This window comes from Rhinolophus sinicus, chromosome 1, assembly GCF_057876585.1.
Source record: "Rhinolophus sinicus isolate RSI-liver-muscle chromosome 1, RSI-T2T, whole genome shotgun sequence".
Lineage (NCBI taxonomy): Eukaryota > Metazoa > Chordata > Mammalia > Chiroptera > Rhinolophidae > Rhinolophus > Rhinolophus sinicus.
The window spans coordinates 188,575,935-188,595,217 of NC_142501.1; the positions used below are offsets into that span (position 1 = coordinate 188,575,935).

At 39.9% G+C, this 19,283-nt stretch overlaps 1 protein-coding gene across 2 annotated transcripts in view; it reads right to left on the bottom strand.

Moving 5' to 3' along the window:
• The window catches only part of FAM114A1 (family with sequence similarity 114 member A1), a 61,734-nt gene that overhangs the window by 21,807 nt on the left and 20,644 nt on the right, over positions 1-19,283 (bottom strand). The window contains exons 4-7 of one of the 2 annotated variants that reach the window (XM_019741990.3): positions 9,234-9,347; positions 9,003-9,109; positions 5,969-6,103; positions 1,787-1,939 (exon numbers count right to left, since the gene is read on the bottom strand). In XM_019741990.3, coding sequence (XP_019597549.3) covers positions 1,787-1,939; positions 5,969-6,103; positions 9,003-9,109; positions 9,234-9,347 — 509 coding nt within the window. The remainder of the gene's footprint in view (positions 1-1,786; positions 1,940-5,968; positions 6,104-9,002; positions 9,110-9,233; positions 9,348-19,283) is intronic. The other variant, XM_019741991.3, reaches the window with a different exon arrangement.

Genomic DNA, 19,283 nt, shown 5'->3' on the forward strand with positions numbered 1-19,283 from the left:
AGTTAACATTTATTGAGTACTTATCATGTTTTAGCCATGCTGTGACTAAATTCACGTAGTTTATCTCATTTAATTATTTCAATAATCCTATGAAGTAGGTTTTTATTATTATTTTCTTTTCATAGATAAGGAGATTGAGGTAAGACAGGTCCAAAATCATACAGCTCCTGAGTTGTATTTTATCACATAATGTCTGACCCCAAACCCAGCTTTTACAGGGAAACCTTTGTGCGTCAGTGGAAAACTGAATTTTCTAGCCCATACCTTACCAGATTATCCGATTCTGACTCCATGGGAGTAAATTTATAACTCTATAAATAGTAGATGGCTGATATTTGTGCAAAATAATTTTGTCCACAGACATGGAATAACTTTTTTCCAGTGAAGGGACAGCCCCTCCGCCTGTGGAAAAACCAGGTTTGTGTCCATTTGCACATTCATTTCAAAATTGCTCTACTCCATATGAATTTGTGCTTCTTTGGCTTTTCCGATGAACTGGTTATAACATCTGTCTGGTTCCTTCATTTAATTAATGAGCTAAATAAATTATTTGATATGTGTTCACTTTACATCTGTATCAGAGTCATTTTGCTTTTAAAAAATTATCTGTTAACAGTTTAACCACAAGACTATCACAGATGACTGATGGATTACAAAAAAGCAAATCAACACAGATAGTAACATATGACTCAATAGTGTGGGGGTGGGGTAGGGGAGGGTCTCCATCCTGTTTGGTTCTTGGTTGCCTGTTATGTGACAGAGGTCACCTTCCCCTGCATAGGTGGGCATCAGAATGTTTCAACTTCCTCAAAGTCCAAACATAAGAGGACAGGTCTAGAGAGAGTCAAAAGTCACTTCTCCATTCTCAGGCTCACTTCCAAGTTCACCTTCCTGTCTGAGAACCTGCCTCTCCCCAGTGAAATGTCCCCAGGATGGCCCATAGCCCCTCACAGGAGGCCCAGAGGGTACTGCCCTGCGGCCTCCACCGGAAAAATACCCCAGAGTACAGGCAGCTTGACATTCACACAAAAGAGCCGTATATATAATTAAATGAGTTAATAGTTTTAACGTGCTTAGAATAGTGACTACATAAGTGCCGTGTGTTTGCTAAACACACACACACACACACACACACACCATGTAGATCCTCTAAAAAAGAAATCACCAAAACCTGATTTCTGCCACTCATGTTTTATTTCTTGGGGTCACTGTGGGAGAATGTGAACACGCAGGGCTGTTAGGTAATTTTCCAGGTTTCTGTTCAGTGGCATTACCAAAAAGAACTAACCACCAGGAAGATAATCTTGCCCTTTGTAGCCCAGACATTCTAACAAATGGGTGAATAAATATATAACCCATAAAACTAAATATACTTAAACCCCACAGCCTCGAAGAAACATCAGCTGCTTTGTGTTCATCGGGTGGGAATGAAGACGTGGCCCGGTAGGGCAGCTCTGATCTGGGTATTACGCCACCAAAGGGAGGCACAGGGCCAGGAGCCTGACAGCCAAGTTGTTGAGCAGCCTTTTGCACCATTAGATAGGGGTAGTAAAGACTCGTATTGTGCTGGCCCTCTTGGGGACACGGAGGGGTGAGAGCTTGGCACAGGACAGAGAGGGAATAAGATGGAACATGAGAGGGTCATGAAGCTGTACAGTATTTGTGGCCTTAGCACAGTCACAGTGATGCTCTAACAAGGAGATACTTGAATGGAAGAATTTCTAGTTTCTTGTTTAAGAAAACATATTAATAAATGCGTCATTTCAAATGACCAGTGCAGACATACCTTGCTTTCACTTTCATTGGACAGAATTTCCAGGGCCTCCAGGTGCGACAAACCTTGGTACTCATCAAACAGCATCCCGTAGTGTGCAGTCCTCTCGGCTGGGAGCTGCTGCGCCAGCCTCTGCTTCTCCTTCTCCTTGGCCTCCCTTAACATCTGCAGAAGTACACAATGGTCGTACACTCAGGGTATGCTAGAGAGCCCCGTTTTCTTCATACGACATGGGGGACACGAGGACTGACTTTGTATTTGTGAGGAGTAGGTTTTAGTCACTTTGGAATTTCTAAAAAAAATTTTTTTTGACTGATCCTACTGACAATTTTTACGTAATATTCCACTTTGAATTTTACATATTCTTTATGGACACAACAAAACAAAGCAAAAATTCTATGCCTGGAAATAGGATTGGAAAGAAGCACAACAAAAGCTTAACAGTGGTTTCCACTGAGGTGTTTTCCATATATGTGATGGATTTTCTTATTCTCTAAAATGTCGCAATTTTTCATAATGAGTGAATTTATGCGCACTAGAAAAGTTTACTCTATCCTGACAGGATTAATTGCAACTTTTGTACCTCAGCAGACTTCAAAGGAGAAACAAGCTGTTCTGATTTTATATGAGTTACATTATTTAAAATTTTTCTTGTTATTAAACCTCTCTGATGAAAAAAATCAATAAAATATAAACTGATAATGTATTCCACATTAGATACTGAATATAAATAAGAATGTTAGCCTATCAGTTCTTAGATTGGTCTCGAGAAGTATGACTGGGAACTGAGTTCCTCTCCATGTTGATAATTATTCTCCAGTTATTTTTTATTGTTGATTAAATAAAAACATAAGTCCACCAGTCACTCCCATGTTTCCTTTGATTCTAAGCATCATTTATTTGGTTCCTCATTAAGTTTACTGAGGCATTAAGTTTACAGGGTTCTTTAATATCTGTGAAAAGCACTATAAGTAAAATTCCCACAAGGTCACAAAGGGAAGATCATGTAAAAATAGATTTTGTGTTTATTGTGTGTCAATAAAATAATCAGCCCCATTCTCCTTTTGGGTTCCTGAAGTGGTTAGCCAAAAACCCACTGGGCTACAAACAGAATTCTGCTTCCTGTCTATCTTTAAGACTAAATAAGTATAAGCACTGAATTTTAAAGTTTTCAAAACACTTTAAAACCATAAATCACTAGGAATTTTTAACACAATAAAACTTAGTGAAGAAGGCTGATTGATCTGAAATACGGTGTTGGAAGAGCGCTCTACAGATACCCTGAACCACAGGAAACATGAACACGTAGGCTGTAGAGAAAATTAAGCCTGAAACATCGCTGGAGCCCAAAAAAACAAAACTGAAGCTTTTCTTTGGGCACATCTTATTTCCCAGACAACAACGCTGTGAAAAATAGAAGGCAGCAGAAAAACAGGAAGACCAAATATGAGGTGGACTGACTCCATAAAAGAAGCCACAGGCATGAGTTTCCAGAAGCTGAGCAGGGCTGCTGAGGACAGGACATCGTGGACGTCACTCATTCATAGGGTCACCAGGAGTTGGAGCCAATACAACAGCACATAGCAGACGCCTCTATCCCCACTGATTTCACTGGTTGGCAGTGGTAAAATAAAATAACAAAGTGACACTGAAATGTTTCCTTTCTCTACATCAACTTCCACCTCCAAATTTGTACTTTGGAATCGAGAGGGAAATAGATAAAATGGAAGGTAAAGGAAAAACGTCACTCTGGAATTATTTGAATTCACTCAAAAAAAATGGTGAGTGATATTCAAGTTGCCTAAAGAAGAACTGGCCTTACACAGGATGTTGGTACAATTTCCCTCTGGAAAAGAAAGGGAGATGGGTCTAAACAGTACTGAGTGATTCTGGCATGCAAGACTTCCCTGAGAAGGGCAGCTCTGGGGACTTAACATCAATGGGACCAGAGAAATGTTCTTCAGAGTGTTCCATGTACCACTGGGGTAGAATACGTGACCAATTTAGGTCATGTATGTATGAACATTTCTGATTTCTATAGTTATTTAGAGTGGATTAGGAAAAACCTAACAGACCTCCCTCTTGGTTGATGGCAGCTTCATCCTTCCAGCTGCTCAGGACAGGCACCTTGGAGCCATTCTTGCCTCCTCTTCTAATCCCACATCCCACATTCAACCCATCAGAAAATCTAGATTGACTTTCAAACTATATTCAGAATCAGCCAATTATCACTACCCTCATGCCTCCACACCGTTCTGAGCCACCACTGCTTCTTGTTTAGATAACTCCTGAGGAGGCTGTGAGAGTGGAGTATACATGACCAGGGGACCCAAATGCTGCACTTTGAAACTATCCCTCATTTGCACCAAGGTCATGCCTCCCATGATCTCTTCCTGCCAATCATGGTGCAGTAGGGGCACTAACGCAGGACTGATCCTGGGAGATGGGAACTCCTTTGTCAGTGAACTTTGGATGAAGGTTTCCCCCATGGCTTTGCCAAACCTTCCTTACCTGGCACAGGAGTCTAGGGTGCTCTACCTAATCTTCTTTCCCTTTCCCCTTCACTGGGGTCACATGTGCCTCTTGGTCTGATGGCTCTCCCAGCCTTCCTGAGTACCCCGTCACCCTAATTTCCTCTCACACAGGCATTTCCTCTAATAATATCCTCACATGTGTAAGCCCATTTTGGCATCTGTTTCTGGGAAGACCTATACTGATCTGCACTCTAACTGGTCTCCCTGCCCTTGGCCCTCCTCCAGTCTATTTTCAACACAGTAACTGGAGTGATCCTTTTAAAATCAGATTTTGTCAATCCTCTTTTCAAAATGCTGCATTGGTTTCACCATTTCACTAACAGTAAAACCCAAGGTCCTTTCAAATGTCCTCCATGATCTGCCATTGTCTGTCCCCTGTTACCACTCTGGCCTTCAACAATTCTCATCCTGGCTTACTCTTCTCCCATCACGGAGCAGTCTTGCTGTCTCCTGTATATACCAAACACTCCTGCCCCAGGGCCTTTGCACAAACTGCTCTTTCTCCCTGAAATGTGCTTCACTCAGATTTCTGCATGGTCAATCCTTTTATCTCCTTTAAGTATTTGCTCAAATGTCTTCATCTCCATGAGACCCCACCTCACAATCCAATTTAATACTTAACCTGCCCCTCACTCCCACATTCCCGATTACCCTCTTCCTGCTCTTTTTTGGGGTTTTTTGTTTGTTTGTTTGTTTTATAGCACTCATCACCATCTAAAATACTAGGTAATGTTTATTGTTTGTCTCTCTTCACTGGAAGGAAAGCTCCTTAAGGACAGGGATTTGTGTCCATTTTGGTTACTAAATGTATCTCCAGTGCTTGAAACAGTGCCTGGCACACAGTTGACATTCAAAATGCATTTGTGGAATGAATGAATGAAAAGTTACTGTTTGGAAGGAGGTGAAAGTTGGAGGCTTAAGCAGACCATGTGAGCTACACGTGCTCAAGTGTTGTATGCCACACTCTCTGCACGTTGCAGATGTGTAATTAGAACACTGCAGATGGTTCGTGTGGATTCTTGGTGACACATTTCTGTGAGCATTGCTACTTACTCTTTAGCAGTAGATTGAACACAGATGTGATAAAATTTGTGAAGGTGACACAAAAACTATGGTAATCTGGGAAACTAACCAGGTCTAATTCTTCATTTCACAGGTGTTTAAACTTCCAGAACTATGAGAAACAAATGTTTGCTGTTTATAAGCCACTCAGTCAATGGTATTTTGTTATAGCAGCCTGAATGAACGAAGACAAATGGCATAAATGGAATAATCTTCAAGAAATTATTAAGTGAATAAAGCAAGGGGCAAAAGTATGCTACTATTTAGTTGAAAAAGTGTATACATATATGTGTACATACAAAGAATATATACGAGTATGTATATGTACAGCTACATATATCTACACCTATTACTACCTATTTCTATAACTATATGATAATTCTGATAGGCTCCATAAGAAGCTGTTAACAGTGGTTGTCTCCCATAAGGAACTAAGTGGCTGGGAAAAGGGGTGTATTAGAAACTCAGTTTTCACTCTCTACTATTTTGTGTCATTTGCATTTGAATCATGTGCTTTAAAATATCTATTAAAAAGAGAAACAAGGATGGATTTATTTTATTGATTGAAAGCAAAAATTGCAAAAGTATATAGCCTCACCTGAGACAAGGAAACGGTTCTCTCCATGAGAGTCTTGGTCCGCTTAAAGCCTGGGTCACTTTCCGCAAGGACATTCATGGTTTTCTTGCCGATGAATTCCAAAGCATCAAGACCACCTGTTAAGACGCTCTTACCCTGCAGATGAGATAATTGCATGAGACTAGATTTTTATGTTTTGCTTGATTTGCAGGAGACTGCACCTCCTCGATGGCTCTATCTTCAAATATTAAAATCATTATAAAGTAACAATTTTTTCTCATCAGGAGATTTGTCATCCATTTAATCCTATTTTCTTTTTCTTGGAAGAGAATCTGTCATATAATTTGTAGGACATATAATATTATTTTAAAAAAGGATGCTTAGGAAAACCAAAGCATATTTGGGATTACTTTTACCAACTCTGTGTATGAATAGTATGCACCTAAGACATAAAATTAATAGGTGACCCAATTGCTTTGTTTGAAATAAATGTAATCCGAGCAAGTGAATTATTTGGAGCAATCTATTAAGGTGTCAAATACTCTTGCCAATTTAGAGAACTTTTTAATCTTGGGCCCTGGAGTACAGGGCTCTCAGGCAGTTTCAGATGGCTCTTCCGCACTTTCAGACATTAGCAATAACCGCCTACAATTAGTATATTCATGAAATAAGACAGATTGATTTCCATACACTACTGTCTTCAGCTATTGTTCTATTATACAGTCCTTCTCTTGCAAATCTCTTTGTCAGCCATTGATTGCCTTTTTAAAAAAAATCAAGATTTACTCACATAAACTGTGCATATAAACAGAACTGTTTAAATTCTTTGCCACTTCTGTATGTACGCTCCAGCTACACAACTTCAATTACAATATGCATACATCTGTGTTTTTTCCCATTTACATGAATTTATATATTTATATTGTATTATTATTTTATTACCTATATGCATTTTCCAATTTTCATAATTATCTCTTCAATAGCAATATTTGATTTCACTGAGTTAACATACTTTATCAGTCATTTCCATCTTGAACATTTAGACTTTGTTTTTAGATCTGGGAGCCAATCAACAACCACATTATAAAACAGATTTTTAAATACACATACTGTGGGAGGACTATGCCATAGCAGCAATTCACACTTTTGCATAATTTGATTCATTTTCTCCCAACATTCTATGGGGATTACTTCAGTGGAAAATAAAATGGAAAAAGGAAGGTGTAAGGACAGACCTAGTGGTGGGATCTGGAGCTTGAGAAAAGAGAATACAGTAGTCCCCTCTTATTCATGGTTTTATTTTCCATGGTTTCAGTCACTTGTGCCCAACTGTGGTTCAAAAATATTAAATGGAAAATTCCAGAAAGAAACAATTCATAAGTTTTAAATTGCATACCATTCTGAGTAGCATGATGAAATCTTGCACCATCCTGCTCCATCCCATCCTGGACATGAATCATCCCTTTGTCCAGCAGATCCACACTGTATATGTTACCCACCCCTTAGTACCTGACTCAGTTATCAGATTGAATATTGCAGTCTCAGAGTTCTTGTGTTCAAGTGACCCTGATTTTACCTAATAATGGCCTCAAAGCACAAGAGTAGTGATGCTGGCAATTCTAATATGCCAAAGAGAAGCCATAAAGTGCTTCCTTGAAGTGAAAAGGTATGTATGTATAGGAAAAAACATTATATTAATATATGGGGTTCAGTACTATCTGTGGTATCAGACATCCACTGGGGTTCCTGGAATGTATCCCCCACAGATAAGGGGAGACTACTGTAACATAAAATTGGAGAGAACACAGAAAGGAACGCGAGGATGCTAAAAATAAGCTCAGAATGCCCTGCACTTTAGCTCAGGGAGACCGTGAATTCATTTTTTATACCAAAGATACTGAAGGAGCTCCTTCCCTTCCCCAGCCCTACAAACTCCCCGGGGCTTACTGGAGTTGTATTTCTACTTGACTCCTGAAATATGTTTGCTACTCCTCCTTCACCCTACCTAGTTAGTCTAGAGGTCCTCAAGTATCAAGGACAGGAGCAGTCGTTTTCTATTTCTGGCGTGCCCTGACCCCAAAGTCTGGGTAGGATGCCCTCATATGTGTGTCCACAACCCATCTTCTTCCCAGATTGCATTGTATTTGCCTGTTGAGTTGCCTCTATCTTCTGAAATATTGTGCTCTCTTGTTTGTCAGCATATGTCCAGCATCTAGCATAGCCCCCGGTATATAATGAGGGCTAACTGCCGTTTTTTAAAACGAATGAATGAATGAATGAATGAATGAATGAATGAATGAATGAAACATAAGCCATATTTCTAGAAAAACTAGTTTGTTGGTTTTCCATAGAAGAAAATAAACCTTTCTTCTTGACCATGAAGACAAGCGAGCTGCCGCTGCATCTCAGCTGGGGTGCCTCCCCACCTTTTTCATTCTTCATCAATGTTTTGTCAACAACAACAAGCTTCTTTAAAAGATAAGCAGGGGCTCAGAAGTGGGGGTGGCGCGTGGAGGGGGTTACTTTGGGTTATTTGAGGAAGGGAGAGTGGAAATTGGGAGGTAGAACTGGGGACAGGATGTTGCTCTTAATTATCTGGAAACACTTTAGAAATATCTTGGAATGTTGTTCCTGACCCATTATCAGCACTTTAAAAAAAAATTTAATGGCTTTATCATTTTTCAAATTGAAGGTTAAGAGCCAGACCATTGAAGAAAAACAGCTGTACCAGCTCTAAGAAAGAGCCCTCTCTCTCTCCCCAACCAGAGGCTGTCCTTGCAGCCGTTGGAAAGGACACTGTTACTTCTGAAAAATGTTCCTTTTAAGCAGCTCCTTTCTTTTAAACATAAAATGCATTTCAGTTTGCCCTTGTTATTTTGGTTCCAAGGTTACACCTACTCTGTAGGAGAAAGCATAACAAAACCATAATCCAAAGTTATGAACAAGGCCATCTTTTTTCTGATGTATCTAGGTCACGGGTAAATAGAGATATCAAAAGAAAGCACCAGGAGACACAGGGGTGGGGGGAGGGGGAAGAAAGCAGCTAACGACTTACTGTGTTTTGAACCACATTGGTGATGGCTGACAGCATGCCCCGAGACCCTGAGGAAGGAGAAGTGGGGGGGCTTTCTGTGGGGCTCTGATCTGTGGCCGCATCTGCTACTAAAGAGAAAAACATCCTTTCAGAGTTCATTTTTGCTGATCTGCACTTAGAAATCTTCTATTTGTGCACATAGTGTAATACAGCCCAAGTCCAAGAAGCCCCCAAAATAAATACATCACTCACTCTGAGGGACGCCATTTTCGGTGTCAGGTTGGGCCCCTTCTGAAGAGCCGGAATTTACACTATGAATCCGTAGGGTGGCCCCTGCTTTTTCCTTGACTGCTGTCAATCCATGACCTATCAGAAAATAAAAATATGGTTCATGAATACAATAAAAATCCAGGGTCTGCAAATTACGTAGCTCATCTTCCAGCACTGTTGTTCAGCGGTAGGTATGTATCTTGATTGTAAGAGAACATGGTGGTGAACAGTATAGACTTGCCAATCCCTCAGATGTGGGTTCCAGTTTGAGCTCAGCTTCACCACTGCCTAGTTGGGTGACCTTGGAGAAATTACCTAACTGCCCAGTGACTCAGTTTCTTCATTGGATTGTTGTGAGGAGCAAATGAGGGAAGCGTTTGTAAAGTGTTCCCAGATGCTTTATTATTCCCTTTTACTTCTCATACCATTTAACTCGTAACCTGGGATTCCAAACTCAAGATAGTATCTATGAAGAGGGTAATTGTTTTATCCTCTTTACTGTTTTCCAAGCAGCTCAAGGCAGAGATGCAACATTCATTTTTGGATTCCTTGTGGGCTCAGCCCATTGCATGCAGGTGCCTGTGCCACTAGAGTTTGGTGAATTTAAATCAGATGAGCTTCCACACGCTCTTTCAATGTGTTAGTCATTCCTTTGGTTTAGAGAGCAGAAGGTCTGGAGCCAAAGCATCAAAAAAAAAAAAAAAAAAAGGCAAGTCAGTGGGAAAAGCAGGACGGGCACCCAACAGCTCTGACAGTTATCTTAAAGAGTAGGAGTTCAAACACAAGCTCGAAGACTGGTCAGCCAGGATGAAGGGCACAGGTTTTACTCCATCTGAGACGGGACAAAGCTTCTCTCCCCCAACCCAGCACGGTGGGTATTCAGTAACTACTTGGTAAAATACAGAGCTGACCTTCTCATCCCCCACCCCTCCAACACACACACACACACACACACACACACACACACACACACTCACACTCCTCCTCCACCCCCCACAGCTAGACAAATCGTCTACATATTATTCTGGAGCTTTTTTTTCTTCTCCTTAGAGGCCCTCATGAAGAGCTATAGCTTTTCTCAAAGTTTCCAACCCAAACGACAAAGTGAATAGTCCACTGACGCTCCTAAGTGGCTGTTTGAGTTCTTGATGGAGAAGCAGCACGGGCTGCCACCATCACAGCACTCATCTCCCCCTTAGCACTCTGGGAAAGAAAAAAAGATTCCACTCGGGACTTGGGCAATTTCAGGTTGTTAAAACCCAAGGCAGCAGCAATGTTAACACATGGGAGAAAACCCAAGTCAGGGCAGGATTTGAGAACCACCAGTCTCTTAGGCACCGTAGAAGGCACTGTTAGTTAATTGTCTGTCTCCCGAATAAGAGAAAGACACGGATGGATCCCAAGCCCAAATAGTCGTATTTAATAAGTTGTAACTTTATCAAAGCAATCTTAACATAATCAGGTCTCTGATATTTACCAAACAAATACAGGCCTAATTATGTCCAGTGGGAATCACCTGCCATTACACACAATCTAAAACACCCTGAAACTTAAGAAACATTATTTATAATATTTACAACATTAACTACATACAGAAATATATGTCTGTATTCATGTGCAGATCATTAAATACAGTTCAAATTCATTACTGAGTTATTTGGGGGGGAAAGATGCACTGTAACTGCTAAAACTAAGACTTGAATGAATTCTCCCTAGCTTCCAATGCATTCCAAGCATTTTAATGGAAACTTATCGGAGTTTCAGTAACACATTTAAGTTACAGGACGGAATCATTGAACTTATTTACATACTGAGTCCATATTCCCGGCCATCTTTTAAAAACGTATTTTTCAGAAGGAAATAATGTACATCGAGATCTGACTCTATGATTCTCATCTGATTTCTGAGAGCTAAAATTAAAAAATAAATGAGTTTGAGGAGGCTGGGAGGTATATACTACATCTTCTTTTCATAAGCCATACAAGAAAGATGATTTCCCCTCCTTCCCTAAGACCACTTAGGGTTTATTAAACCTCACTGTCATTATCTCCTCTTTCAGGGCCATGTCCGATTCTCTTCCTAGGGAAGAACAGCTTCTCACCATCTTAGAACACAGATGATACCATGTTTTCCCGAAAATAGGACCTAGCTGGACCATCAGCTCTAATGCATCTTTTGGGGCAAAAATTAATATGAGACCCGGTCTGGTACTATGTTATATATATAATAGTACCAGACCGGGTCTCATATTAATTTTTGCTCCAAAAGACACATTAGAGCTGATTGGTCCGGTCTTATTTTCAGGGAAACACAGTATGTATACATAAGCCACCTCTAGAAAAATTACTTTGTTTCTGGAAGGAAATACTATTTTTATGTGCATATAAACAGGATGTGTCTATTTAACAGACATGACAATAGGCTGCTACTCTAACTACAAACACACACACACACACACACACACACACACACACACACAGAGCTTTATTGAGGTACAACTGATATACAAAGAATTGCTCATATTTAAGATTCCTCCAATTATATTTTCTGATTAACAATTCTTTTTTTCTGAATTCTTTTGTTAGTGAAAGTACATCTTTACTGCATTCTACTAGAAATATTAAGCTACGGTTTTTCATAACAGGTTTACGCTGTACACCACACCCTACTTTGAAGAATAACTTCTAAAACTTTACTAAGTGTGACATCTAGTGCTCAGAAGAAGGAAGTAATAACAATATGGAGTCATTGCTGCCTTTTGACTAGGAGTGATTCATTCTCAGAGATATTGGTTGGATTCTACCAACAGCAAAGAAAAATAACACATATGAATAATACTATAGGGTATAGTTCATAGATTTTCTTCACATGTCATCACAAACACTAAGTATCCTCAAAGAAACTAAACTCCTTCAAATTCCATGGATATGAAGATGACATATTCTCCACCCCTTGATACACTGCAGCAAAAAGAAGGCGAGTATTGCAAAGAAAATAAAAATGTTGTATAAATACTGTGATACAGTATCATTTAAAAACAAATGTGAAATGATCGGTTGGTGTTTGCTTTATCGCCTATATTCTAGTGGAAAACATCCTAAACTTAGGAGTCAGGAGTTTTGTGGAGGAATTTTGGTTCCATCTTTTATTAACGGTGTGATCTTGTGGGTTATTGAACCTCTCTGAGTCTCTGCTGTTGTGTCTTCTCTAAAAGGAGGAGTATAACATCTACCTCCCAGAGTTTTGTAAGATCGGTGAGAAGAAATATACGAAACTTTTGGTATGGTCAACATTTACTGAGCACTTACTATGTCCCAGGCATATTTTTAGCACAGTAGATTATTTCATTTAATCTTTTCAACAATCTTATGAGATAACAGATATTATTATACTCGTTTTATAATTGAGAAAACTGAGACCTGATGACATGAAATTACTTGTCCAATGTCCCAAAGCCATTAAGTAGCAAAGGCAGGATTTGAACCTAGTCCTTCCGACTCTAAAACTCATATTCTCAATCACTGTTATATTTTAAAAGTTTTATATGCCATTTATAGTTGATTAAATGTCATGTTTGTCCCATCTATATAACTCCTTGGAAATCAGATCTTTGATTACGAGCTTCCTCACTTTTGAAATATCGACTTATGCTAAAATTAGCTTGACTCAGCTTATCTTGACCAAACAGCACGGTGAAAGTCGTCTCTGCAGTGAAACTTTGGCGATGTAACCCTGCCCCTTTCAGCCATGCCTTGGGTTGGCGTAGCTTGATGTTTGTAGGATTATCCTTGTTCTGTGCAGACACAAATCCCAAGACAACGTATGGCGCTTTCTTATACCTCCAATTTAGTTTTTCTTCTCAAAAAGTACTATGATTTCACCAAGCTCTCTTCTTGTGAGTGCCACCAAGATCAAAACCCAATTGAAGGGATGTCTCCCCTCTTTCTGGAGGATAAAAATAATTTGTTGGTGGTGGAAGGGTCTCTCCCACTTAGGGGAGCCACAGCAGTTCTACCCAGTACCCCGAAAGACTGGGTAACACTACGGGTACTTTCTACTGGTCCCATATGCTAAAGGAACCCCTAGTAGGGCACCAGTTCACTCATTCAGATTAATCATTTAAGATTAACTTTAATATAACATTTCCTTCTTTTTCATTTCATTTATTTCTTTTTCTTTTAAGAAATTAATATATAAAAATTAGAAACTAAAAAAAATTATCTTCTTCTGATATAACTTCTCTGACATAATTGGTTCATTTTAAAAATAAAAACAATTGTTTTATTAAATTGTTATCAAATTCAAAGACTACAGAAGCAGAGGCAACAGAAGGTGGACTAGCCTTTCTCTCCCTAGACAGCTTCCACTGACATAATAGGTAACAGAGTCTGTGAGCTTATTAAGGCCTATGGAAATATTTAAGACCAAAAAAAAATTATTGGTTATAAAAGACAAAAAAGAAAATTTGCAAATTAGAAATGAATATTTTCTTAAATGTATTCAAAATGTAATATTAGGTCAACTGGTGAACTATTGTTCAAATAAATTCAACTTTTACACGGTTATATATAAATTATATATTTAATACGGGATGTGGGTGCATTTTATATTTGCTGTGATGTAAGAGGGACTTCCAAAAACAGGAGTTGGAGCTCTTCAAAGACTTAAAGTGTCCATGTCTTCCTACCTCCCTCCCCTGCCCTATTTCCTTCTAAAGATAATAACTCTAATATTGTTTCTTGTGATTCTGTAAGGAAGAAACAACAACAAAAAAGATATACCTACATGTAAGTGTCCTGGATCTGGCCTTTCCCCATTCACAATACACAGTGGAGGTTGCAGCCCACGGGTAGTGGCGGAGACTGTGTGCTGCCTGGGATCACAGTGCTGGGAAGGTCTGCTGAATGCCTCCCGGAGGCCTCCCTTTGAAGTGACCTTGGCCAGAGGGAACTGGTTCCCCCAAAGCTGTACTACAATGACTGGTCAATTGGGGGAGTCGGTGATACAAAGTCCTGGCCCTGTGCATTCTTGGGGGACATCGCTGAAGAGTCATCCCAACCCTCAAGCTCTCTGTGAGATAGGGTGGGGTCTCTGATGCAGCTGCACTGCAGTTCAGCTTCTTGCTCGGCCCAGCTCCGCTGCCTAATCCTTCACTCTCTTGCAAGTCTTGCTCCTGAGAGCACGTCTCAGTAAAACTCCAGCACACTAATCTCTGCCTTAGTCTCTCTACTGGGCATACGATCTAGAACACTCATCTACCTCCTTCTTTATAATGGTTACATAGTATTAGTCCACCAAAGGGCTGTATCACATTTTCACATTCTCTATGGGTGTGTACTTTGGTTTTTTCAAGTTTTTCCTATTTGCCTGGTGAATTCCCTCACCATCTTCAGGTCTTTGCTCAAGTATCACCTTACTAAGATCGACCCCCCCCACCATCCGTTTTACAACCGTAACCTGTACTCTTAATCCCTCTTATCCTGCTCCACTTTATATTTTTTATAGACTTACCACTTTCTAGCCTTCCTTGTAATTTTTCTATTCAATATGTGTATTGTTTATGGTCTCTCTCCTCCCACTAGCATGTAAGCTCCACTAGGGCACGGATCTTTGTCTTGTTTGTTCACTGCTTTATCTCAAGTACCTAAAATAGTGCCCGGCACGAAAAACTATTTGCTAAGTGAATTCTATATTGAACATCTTTGTACATATATATTTATGGGTTTTTTTTAAAAAGGATCAAGAGTGGAACTTCTGTGCTAGAAGGTATGTGCATTAAAAATGTTACAGATAGTCCTGTTTGCTCTTCTGAAAGTTGTACAAATTTACACTTTCCTTTGGTGACTTTTCAAGCAATAGAACAACTTAAACATATTGACTGTATTTCCGACTCTTCTATGAATGAATTCAAGATAAAAGTTGTGAGGAGCCATTGTTTAGAAAAATCACAGACGATGGTGCTGTACTGAACTAAAGCAAACTTCAGAGCAGCAAAAAGAGGAGCCAATTAACCTTCCTTTTGGAAAAGTCTTCCCTCTCCATGATGATGGCTGATGTCCACTCTGTAATCGGATGTCTCTTTAGGTTCAAAATTGACAAGAAGTGTTCCTGAACTGATAGTGTTTGCCTGGCCGTCAAACAAATTCACTAACTTCTGGGCCTTATTCATAGATTATAGAGGATTGTGAACAAACTCCAAGTATTAATCCCATTATCTTTTGTATCATGATTCTTGAGAATCCTTACATCATCATCAATGTCGCATGAATCCATGTGATACTGACAGTGATTTACACGGTTAACAGTTATCACTTTAGTATCATTTTGACAAGTTAGCCATTCTCTATAATAAACAATGTCACTATTTCTGACAGTGCAGGAAGAGGGATTTCATTAAAATGTGCAGAAGGGGAAAAAATGTATAACTTGGGAAAGGATGGGGAAGGGGATAATGGTAATTTTGAAAAGGTAAATATACAGATCAGATGTACCTCCCTCTCCTCAGGTTCTCTAAACACCCCAGAAAGTGTTTAGACTCATAAAACTGTCAAAACTAAAACTTTAAATAAACAGTTAGGCCGTTTGTAGTGTTCCTAGATACGACATTCCTATATTCTACCATGGAGCTTTTACTTTGGCATACATATTTGTATATGTTTCAGCATTGTTGACTTCCATTCTGACTATTGGTCTATCATTCTTGGCAGTATATTCCAGGAATAAGTCAGGTCTCTAAGATGCTCATGGGAAATCACATTTGGTTCTCATAACATCACTTTGAAATTATCATCAAAATCTTTTTTCCCCCACATTTTCCTTTCCCACTCTGGTTTCTGCCTGGATCTTAAACAATAGCCATTTTTATTATATTTTATAAACTTGTCCAAAGGCCTGGGTGGCAGGTGATCAACTCTTCTTAGAATGTGATGATAATGCAGCTGTGGATGAAACTAGTGCAAGAGTTATGGCCTTTCCAAAAATAATCGTTGGCTGAGAAATGTTTGATTTTATATAAGCACTGGGAAGATTGCTTTTTCTCATTTTTTCTTAACCTTGGGGTCAAAGTAGTGAGACAAAAGACAAAATATAAAAATACAGAGTAGCAAAAAGTCAATTTTCTGTATTTTTCCACTTAGCACAGTGCTTACAAATAAATTTCTTTCTCCTATATATGGCCACAGACTATGGAATAGTCATATTTCAGAAGTTGGAAGGAATCTTAGAACTTTTCAAGTTCTCCTAAACACACTTTTCGAAACAAGAAAGTTGAGTCTCATAGAGGTGAAGTGCATAATGTAGCTAGTGAGTGACAATCCCTTGTGATCACAAGTTAGTAGCAGTCAGAACTAAGTCTCAGGTCTTATGACTCCTGGTACAGTGCTCTTTCCAAGAGGCAACCACCCTCAAATGTTTCCATTCTCGAATTACTCTCCTGCCAACTCTAAACAATTCTAACTACTGTGAAAGCAATTTTTCAACAACTGTAAGAATTACTGGTTTCTGTTTCTAGTGCTCAATTGACAGCTCTGTGTTTTGTTACAGACTGTGTTTTGCACTCCTGTCTGCAATTGGAATTACCCTGGGGGTAACATGAGGTTTCTGAGTAGAAATCAATTGCAATGGAATACATGGTTATTTTCTTTCTTTATTTTCTACAGTCAATTTATAAACCTTCAAGAGCTTGTCTACTGCTCTGAATGCTCTGTTTTCCAATAAGTTTATTAGCCTTGTGATAATAAACTATTAATGCTGCAAAGCCCTGGGTGGATATTATGCCTCTATGTAATGGAAAGAGTGCCCAGCTTGCGTCTCTCAATCCCAAGGTAGCAGCTCAATACAGACCACAATCCAAGACGCTGCCCATCACTTTTTAAAGCCTCTGTTCACAGATGGATGAACACTATTCCCACCCTGTTTCAGGCTGTGAGCTCAGCTATGGCACCTCTCCATCTGTGGGACACTTGGCAATCCCTATTGTCTTCTGGGGAATCAAACTCCCAACCACCACCACTTCCTGTTCCCAGCCTTGGAACCCACGACTTCAGCCTTCCCTTACGCTACATGTGTTAGTTCTCTATCAGGTCCACTAAGACACTTATCTAGTTTTAAAGTATATATTACTATTATTTTAGCTACAATTACTATGTAAAAGCACAGCATGTCCAGACCAGAAATCTCCAAAATATGCCTTAGGAGCAACTTAGGGGTAGTATTCAATTATACTGCTAATGCATTCGTTGGGGTTGTGATGACTAGTGGCGAGCAACACGTTTAGTCTCTACTTTTCTATAGATAGCTCCGATTTGTCTACAGGGATTTTCAGATGAGCATTAACACTTCAAAATTGCTTTGATTTCCCTCATGTGCCCTTTGACCACTGTTGGTGTAAACAAGAGAAAAAACGCCAAGATTCAAACGCTTTTCAAAATTTCAGCATGCAGCCAGAGCCACGAAAAGATACTAAGTTTCTCGAATTGGTAGTGTAACTAATGAGGATTTCAAACAGAAAAGGGAAGTGGGGTGGGCAGTATTGAGAAATGGTCCCCCCAATTCTCACCTCATGGCACAGACACCCTGTGTAAGCACACACCCCTGGGAGTGTAGGTAGAACTGTGATTATGATGGGGTTTCACTCCCATGACTCAGTTATGTTATATGGCAAAGATGAAGGGAGTTTCCCAATGTAATTAAGGTCCTTCATCAGTGGGATTTGAGTTCATCAAAAGAGAGATCATCCTCCATGGGCCTGAACTAATCAGGTGAGCCTTTAAAAGGGACTGGGCTCTTTCTAAAAGGAGAGATTTGAAGCATGGAGGAGATTATCTTGCTGGCTTTGAAGAAAAGAAGGACCTGAGGGCAGCCTCAAGGAGCTGAGAGAGATCACTGGTCAACAGTCAGCAAGAAAACGGGGACATTAGCCCTATAATTATAAGGAACTAAATTCACCAAGACCCTGACTGACCCTGAAAGATGACCCTGAACATCAGACGAGAATGCAGCTGGCTGACACCTTGATTTCAGCCTGGTAAGACACTGAACAGAAGACCCAGCTATCCTGTACCTGAACTCCTGACCCACAGAAACTGTGAGATAATCAATATGTGTCGTTTTCAGTCTCTAAATTTGTGGTAATTTGTTATACTACAACAGAAAAGAATACAAGAGGGTATACTGAACATCATTCTGATATTTTATGGGCCAATGTGCAAATGTCACACAATCTCAGAGAAACCATATCTCCACCAACTATAAGAAGGAAAGTGGCAACAGTGACTGGCTCAGTGATCATGCTGGTCCTCGGGCAGCTATCTCTCCAGGCTCTTCTGGGTCAATTACTACATGGAGCCAGGTGAGAACCACCAGAATTTTTAAGTGTTTGCAACATTAACAAGATACAATATTTGTCATCTCCATGGTACCTTAGACACAGGGAGGCTTCACAACCAACACCAAACACAAGCACAGGCTACAGATTAAGACATTGACTTCCGATCAAGTTAAAAGATGAGTGTCTACCAGCACAGGGTGAAATAACACCCTGCTCTTTAAGCAGCAAAGCCAGCGTCATCTACTGGGTTATACTTGAAGTAGGTAACAGAACCCAGACACTTTGCAGCACAGTCCCCTTGGACCAAGGCTGCACTAGGCTTTACAAGTGCAAAGGACACTTAAGATGCCAGACAGCAAATTCAATGGGCAAGCTGTCAGGTGGCAGATGGAAAACCTTGTAAGGGTCCAGCGAAGCCCAAAGTCAAATAAGGAGGTGTAGCCACTGACCGACAAGAAGCAATAGCAAACGATCAGACCAACCAGGGGCAGAGCAGTTACAGGCAGGGGCACCTGTACATGCACGAGAAACCCCTGCAGCAGCTGCCCACTGGCCAGTTGGTTTCTGTATTTCCTGTGGAATATTTAAATTTTTAACATGAAAGTAAATCCTTTGTCTATAATAGAAACTTCTGAAGCACTGAATTTGTTACAAACCAGCACAGGTCTGGATACCATTATAGCTGGAAGCACGCACAACACTTT